The sequence below is a fragment of the Scyliorhinus canicula genome, chromosome 11 (genome assembly GCF_902713615.1).
Source record: "Scyliorhinus canicula chromosome 11, sScyCan1.1, whole genome shotgun sequence".
Lineage (NCBI taxonomy): Eukaryota > Metazoa > Chordata > Chondrichthyes > Carcharhiniformes > Scyliorhinidae > Scyliorhinus > Scyliorhinus canicula.
In genome coordinates, this window is record NC_052156.1 from 14,596,300 (window position 1) to 14,604,342 (window position 8,043).

General features: G+C 44.3%; 1 protein-coding gene across 2 annotated transcripts; it reads left to right on the plus strand.

Annotated features, from left to right (window-relative positions):
• The first annotated feature begins 2,147 nt into the window (after positions 1–2,147).
• inka1a (inka box actin regulator 1a) lies at positions 2,148–7,664 on the plus strand. Of its 2 annotated transcripts, XM_038812327.1 has the most exons (3): positions 2,152–2,365; positions 4,304–4,480; positions 6,515–7,664. In XM_038812327.1, exons 2-3 carry the CDS (start codon positions 4,478–4,480, stop codon positions 7,490–7,492), a joined length of 981 nt encoding a protein of 326 aa, XP_038668255.1. In that variant the 5' UTR covers positions 2,152–2,365; positions 4,304–4,477; the 3' UTR covers positions 7,493–7,664. The 2 variants fall into 2 exon arrangements, with proteins under 2 accessions (XP_038668254.1, XP_038668255.1); XM_038812326.1 differs by lacking the exon at positions 4,304–4,480 and having other exon boundaries at positions 2,148–2,365.
• Positions 7,665–8,043: the final 379 nt, after the last annotated feature.

Below are 8,043 nucleotides of genomic sequence, written 5' to 3' on the forward strand. Positions count from 1 at the left end.
AAATTGAATATAATGTATTGAAATTATCATTATAAATTACAATGGTATTCTGTACTAGATTGAATGAATTACTTTGATTGATGGGCCATGACATTGGAATGTCAGCATATAAGGGAGGCACTACTGTAGTAGTATTGTCACTAGTCGTATAAGGTGATGCTCTGGGGACCCAGGTTCAAATCCCGCCTCGACAGATGGTGAAATTTGAATTAAATAAAAATCTGGAATTAAAAGTCTAAGGGTGATCATGAAACCATTGTCGATTGTCAAAAACACATCTGGTTTAGGGCAGCATGGTGGCACAGTGGTTAGCAGGGTAGGTGGATTGGCCATACTAAATTGCCCCTTAATGGGAAAAATGAATTGGGTACTTAAAAACAATAAACACATCTGGTTCAGTAATGTCCTTTAGGGAATGAAATTGTAGTCCTTACCTGGTCTGGCCTACATATGGCTCCAGATCCACAGGAATGTGGTTGACTCTTAAATGCTGTCTGAAATGACCTAGAATCCATTCAGTCCAAGGGCAATTAGGGATAGGTTATACATGCTGAACTTGGCAGCGATGCCCACATCCTGTGAAATACTTTTTAAAGATACAGAAGATAAGGAAAATCTTGCATTTATATAATGTCTTTCATGATCTCAGGAGCCCCAAAGTTATTTACAGCCAATGACGCACTTTTCAAATGTGGCCTCTTCACTTCAGCATGACTGTTGTAATGGAGGAAATGCGGCAGCTAAATTGTGCACCGCAAGTTCCCACAAATAGCAATGTGCTAATAATAATGAGGGCGGCATGGTGGCACAGTGGTTAGCACTGATGCCGCCAGGGACCTGGGTTCAATTCCAGCCTTGGGTGACTGTGTGGCGATTTCTCCCTGTGTCTGCGTGGGTTTCCTCCGGGTGCTCCGGTTTCCTCCCACAGATGTGCACGTTAGGTGGATTGGCCATGATAAATTGCCACTTAGTGCCCAAAGATGTGTTAGGTGGAGTTACAGGGATAGAGCAGGCGAGTGTGCCTTGGAAGGGCGCTCTTTCAGAGGGTCGACGGAGAATCTTTGGTTCTATGCACTGGGTAATCTTTTTTATGATGTCGATCAAGAAATAGATATGGACCAGGAAATTGGGACCGCTCAACTGCTCTCCCGTGTCCAGCTGACATATGGGACCTCAGGCAAAAGACCACACCTCCGACAGTGTAGCACTCCCTCAATCCACTTTGTAACCAAGTCCTCCAGTGAGCCTTGAACTGTCGGCCTTGACCACACCATTTAGAGGTAAGAATCATAGAATCCCTACAGTGCAATAGACCATTCGGCCCGTCGATTCTGCACTGGCATACTGAAAGAGCACCCAAGGCCAGAATTGAACCCGGGTGCCTGGTGCTAGCGAGGCAGCTGTGCTAGCCCCTGTGCCACCATGCAGCCCCTTTATATTACCAACCCAGTCACTGCTCACTGATGAAAAATCATAGTCCTCAGCACCACTACCCCCTCATATCTATAACTCCTCTGCACCCGATATTGCCCTAACTACCAGAAGAATTGCAGAAGGTTTTAGAAGCCAAAATATCTCCTTCCCACATCTGCGTGTGTGACGCCAGCCGGCTCATTCCTGGGATTTCCATTGCAGAGGGCTGTGAGTGACAATTAGCGGGGACTTCACCCAGAATCTGGGCAAAAGGACAAAGAAAACAGATTAACAGCCAGAACATATTGCCAGGAACCGAGCACTGTGGACAGTTTCCAGGGCACATTTGTCATGTCGAGGTCCACTTCGCAAATGCAGAAAACCCACAGATCCAGAAAAAGTTGCAGCAGATCAATGCAAACTTCCTATGATGTTCAAACGTGTTGGGAACTCCAATTACTCTGCAGTTTTTAAAGTTCGCAAAACTGTACCTTCCCCAGGAAAAATAGAAATATTTAGCGCATGGCCCCTTAATTGTGACACTGGCGGAGGGCCAATTTCTCCACGTTGTAAATCTTGGCGATACATTCTGGGATAAGGTTACAGAGCAAGGCGATTGGACTGTGTCTGGCTCCGAGGGACGGACCCGTGTGCTGACTGGCTGCTTTTTAAATAGGAGGAGGGAGGGCAAGAGGGGAGGTGACACTCCCCATATATAATATACATCAGCGTATGCCAGTGTCACTGAAATTTGAAACAAAAATTGAGAGGGAGAGGGGCAAGAAATCACAGGCAGGGGGTTTGAAGAGAGTTGAAGAGGCAGCAACAATTTCTGATGTAGGATTGAGGCTGTTCTCGGTACACAGCTGGGACTCAGGGCAGGCTGCTGAAAGACTGGGCGATGCAGGACGCCAAATTGGATGATTTCATTTGTCATCTCCGCAAAGAAATGGTGAGTTAACCAGAAAGATAAATAAATGGGACACTTTCCGCGGCGATTTGTGTCCACTGTACCTTCCCCAGGAAAAAAGAAAACAGTTGACGGTTTGTTTGTTTTTTGGGGGGGGGGGGGGTGTTATTTTTCTTTTTGTGTCAAGGAAATGACAAGATTCAGACTGAGAACGGGGAAACTGCAACTCCAATCCAGTATCGCTCTGGGAACCTGTGATCATTACAAAAAAAATAACGCCCCCCCCATTCTAAATTCTTCATTATGCCAATCCATGCAATATTAGAAATGACAATGCATTTATGAGTTCCCTGGACCCAGCAGTCTTTAACATGAAATGACACTTAGATTTTTTGGGGGGATGGGGGGGGGGGGGGGGGTTAATTATTTGATTTAATTAAGGTTTTCCTGGTCTGAGTTCCTCACTGTGGTCCCGGGTTGTAAGCCAACCCCGAACGATGAGACAGACACACACAGGGGGCAATTAGCAGTGTGAGTTGTAGAAGGGGCAAATAGGCAGAGATGCTGTTTATTACAGTATCCATCTGATCCTTATTCCAGATGTCATGTGGCCCCCAACCAGCCCCTTTTTTAATTTTAGAGAAGGAAGGTGGGGGGGGGGGGCGAATTTGTAAAGATATTGAGGGGAGAGTGTGCAATGTGAAGCAGGCCAGGTGAGCAGTAAGTGTGTCCAGGTGTTCTCCATGCAGCAGGGCTTTGCATGTTCTTACCTGCCCTCAGCGTCTACACAGCTGGAATGGAATGTCTTTGAGGGAGAGCCTGTGACCCTTTTCTTACTCATCTCTTAACTCATTCGAAACAGTGAGGGTGCTGGGGTGGGGGGGGGGGGGGGGGGGGGGGCATTGACTTTTCCTTTCCCTTCAAGTCCAATACATTCACGGGAAATATACAATTAGAACCTTTATTAACACTCTGCAGGATTGTTTGGAGCAAGATTTTTTTTTGGCGGGAGGGAGGAGGAAGTTCTGTCTCTCCCCCCCCCCCCCCCACTTTCTAATTGTACCATCACTTTCCTTTTCCCAGTTCGAGATATTGGGTCAGGGGGGCTGTGTAACGTGTTTGGGTTAGTCATCTGGAAGGAGTGATGGGCCGAGTGGTTTTCTGACCTGAAATCATTAAACTATAAAAAGCACAGATGAGGGCTGGAACCTGGGATCTTGCTGCTCTGCATGGCTCAATCCGACCTCGCACAATGCATTGACTTGTTGGGTCAGCAGAGGGAGCCTCTGTTCAATCGTTCAGTAAAATTTCCTTCAAATTACCACAATGCACATGACACTGGATTGCACGTTAATCTGGAGGAAGTCAACTCCGTATTTTTTTAAAATTAGCTAGGACAGGGGGCGATTAATTAAATTGAATTCATCTTTATTGAAAGGAGCACCTACATACACAGAGTGGCATTTTAGTTGGTACACAAATCTTAGATTTGTAACTGTGTTTTGTCATTGATGCCTCATGGAAATCTTAGGATTTACAGTGCAGAAGAAGACCATTTGGCCCATCGAGTTTGCACTGGCTCTTAGAAAGAGCACCCTACCTATGCCCACACCTCCACCCTATCTATGCCCACACCGCCACCCTATCCCCATAACCCCACCTAACCTTTTTTTTGGCACTATGGGCAATTTATCACGGCCAATCCACCTAACCTGCACGTCTTTGGACTGTGGGAGGAAACTGGAGCACCCGGAGGAAATCCACGCAGACACGGGGAGAACATGCAGACTCCGCACAGACAGCGACCCAAACCGGGAATCGAACCTGGGATGGGTCCCTGAAGCTGTGATGCAAATGCTGAACAACTCATGGCTGCCTCTTAATTTCTTATTGTAAGAGTATGGACATAATGGGAAGAGATAAAAAAAAATCTTAGTCTCATAGGAAATATTTACTAAAGTTATTTTTAATGTGTTGTAGGTTACACTCCATCCTTCACTTGACACAGAGCTGAGGGAATGGGACCAGTCGTATATGCTCACAGATTAATCTATTAAGCATTGCTGGTTGCACACAATACAAGTCCCACAGGCGGCAAGGCATAACGAGGTCTGGAGCGAAGTAGATCTTCATGACACTGGCGTTTAGACAGTAATGGTAATTATTGTGTGGGTTTAAGGGGTATTGGTATGGGAGCAAAGTTGGGCAAATGCTGGTGTTACAGAGGAACATGGGAAGGGGTGTATGCTGTTCAGCTCCCCGAGTCTGCTCTGCCAATCAGTGAGGTGATGGCTGCTCTGAATCTTGACTCTATCCATTTGCCTTGGTTCTATATCTTTTCGCACAATTGTCTGGCAAGAATCTTTCAATCACACATTTAAAATGATTGAGCCAGGATCTGCTGCTTTGCATGGGAGAGTGCCAAACCTTTACCAGATTTTGCATGAAGGTGGGGATATATATAAAGGTAATGCTGCTCAGAAATGGCCAATTTGCCCATTCCAGCATTTATATTACACTCAAGCCTCCTCCCATCTTTCTTTACCTTGATCTATCATCCTAACCATCTATTCCCTTCTTCCTCATATGCTAGCTTTCCCTTAAATGCATCTGGACCCTTCCCATCAACCATTCCGTGTGGTAGCCAGCTCCACATTCTCACCACTCTTTTTGGGTAGTTTATTCTATTTTCTCTTTAGGAACTGTTGGTTATGAGTCAATCTAACTTGTGAACATAGAATATGAAAACAGGAGCATACACATGCATAGGCACAAGTACAGACATATATACATTGACCTACATGCACAAGGTGTGCACTCATATGCATGTATACACACAATGTACAGAAGTATGCATTCACACATGCACATGAAGAGGGATACACAGCACAGTGTTACTAATGGAAATATGCAAAGGAACATACAAACAAGGAGCAGGAATAGGCCATTCAGCTCCTTTAGCCTGCTCTGCCATTTAATAAGATCATGGCTGATTTGATAGTAAACTCAAATCTGTATCCCGCCTACTCTCATTAACCTCTCATCCCCTTGCTTACCACAAATCTATCCACAGCTGCAATAAAAATGTTCAAGACTTTGCTTCCACCATCTTTTGAGGAAGAGAGTTCCAAAGACTCACGGCCCTCGGAGTGAATAAAAATTACCTCTGTTTTTAATGGGCAACCCTCTATTTGTAAATAGTGACCCCTAGTTCTGGATTCTCACATAAGAAGAAACATCCACCCTGTCAATAACCCTCAGGATTTAATATGTTTCAATCAAGTTGCTGCTAACTCTTCTAAAACTCCAGCAGATGCAAGCCGAACCTGTCCAACCTTTCCTCATAAGACAACGCACCCGTTCCAGGTATTAACCTTCTCTGAACTTCTTCCAATGCATTTACATCCTTTCTCAAATAAAGTGATCAATACTGTAGGCAGTACTTCAAATATGGTCTCCCTAGTGCCCTGTACAACTGAACCATACACTCCCTGTTTTGTATTCAAATCTCCTCTTATTAAATGGTAACATTCTATTAGCTTTCCTAATTACTTGCTGTACCTGAATACAAGCCTTTTGTGATTCATGCATAAGGATACCCAGATCCCTCTGCACCTCAAAACTCTGTAATCTCTCACCGTTTCGATACTATGCTTTTTTATTTTTCCTGCCAAAATGGACCATTTCACATATTCCCACATTCCTCCAAGTTTGCCCACTCACTTAACCTATCTTTTTGCAGCTTCCTTACGTCTTCTCTAGTCCTCTTCACAACTTACTACCTTTGCGTCATCAGCAAACTTGGCAACTGTCCCTTCACCCAAGTAATTTATACAAATTGTAAACAATTGAGGTCCCAGCACTGATCCCTGTGGCACACCACATGTTACATCTTGTCAACCTGAAAAATACCCATTTATGCCTACTTTCTGATTCCTGGTAGCCAGCCAATCATCCACCCATGCCAATGTGTTACCCCAAAGAGCTTTTATGCACATTCCCAGGCACATACAGACACCCACACACAGTGAGCTGAGTTGTAAAAAATATTTTTCAACAAATCAGAGGCCTTCCCTTGGAGATTTTATGCTACAATAGTTAATATTAAACAAATGATGGGAAGCTAATTACCAACAATCAATACTTCAATTTGAATGACTCATTGTTTCCTTGCATTTTGTCTTCGACCAGATAAACATGAAGGAGGCAGGGGCTTGTCTTCGAGATCAAATGCAATGTATGATGCAAGCATTGCAGGACCTAAAACAGATCCAGAGCATTAGCACGCTGAACCTGAAGGAGGAGGAGGTGCCCTTACCCCCCGCCAAGGGGAGGAGCTCCCACAGTTTTACCTCCGACGTCTCCGAATCGGACACCTACGACTCCGCTTGTTGCCTGGCATCTCCGAGAAGCGAGGAGGAAAGCAGCCCATCAGTATTTGCGTCACCCAGCAGTGAGAGAAGCTTAGAGTTTGACTCTGGTTATTCAGAGGCATCTGGCCCCACATTAACAAAGGCAGCACGCGTGGGAAGCTCGCCATGTTTGAGAGAGAATAGACTTCCTCCTGCTGGAATCTTGAGGAATAAAATTGGCCTGGGACTAAACAAAAAAGTGAGACCAAAATCCACTTCTGATGTTTATTCGGAACAGTGCTCTTGGAAGATTTTCGATTACACGGATCCCAATGACTGGACAGTGAATTTGCTCTCCCAGAGCAGGAATAGGCAGCCCCTTGTACTGGGGGACAACTGTTTTGCAGATCTAGTGGAAAACTGGATGGATCTACCAGAGGAGGGCGATGAGACGATGGAATCAAAGGCGAAGGATCACTCTGGCAGATGGTTGGGGAAGCCTCACGAATTCATCCTGAACATCTCTGGAAATGTCAGGCGTAAACTGGCCAACATCTCGAGGTCTGACAGGTCAAAGAGTACAGACCCCAAGCACCAAAGCAGCAGAGACAACAGCCATGCACACATGCTATCAAAGAGACTCTCTTGTCCGACAAATTTGGGTAATTACATGCCAAAGCTCTCTTATCTGCATCGTTCTCACTCTAACCTACCCCAGACGCATGAAGCATCAACAGACTTTGATAAGTTTATTGCTTTGATGAAAAGCAGAAGTAGGAAACCAATTATTTGCAAGGACACAATTAGTTATGTATAGAATAAACAAAATGAACATTGACTCCTGTGCTTCCAACTTGAGGCACATATTAATCTCATTTTTGTATCACTTTTTGATATAAGCCAAAATGTATATAGCTATGTAGTTTGTCAACATACATTTTTATATTTTATACAATGCCTTAAAATAAACACAAAACGTTCTTCAATGATTTTGTTTGACAACTCTTTGTTTATTTGGAAGTCAAATTCCAGCACAGATCAATCACCACAATTCTATCAATGTTGTGCAATCCTTTCCATGGCACTTTGCAGGTATATGTCTTCATTACTATTTTCTGGTCTATGTCCATGATCGGACCTTCTTTACAGCTTTACACTTCAGAACTGCAGCCAATCTCAATCAGAATTGGCCCTCACTTTTGCAAGCAATTAGCATCTGTTACTAAACAAAGTTGTTTCAATTAACTGTAGGTTTCACAGCCTTGGTGGTGACAATTATTTATTGTGTGATTTCCACAAAGGGAAAAGATGAACGTGCTCTTTACTTCCAGCGTACGCCGTTTCAATCATTAAACCAGCAGTGAGATG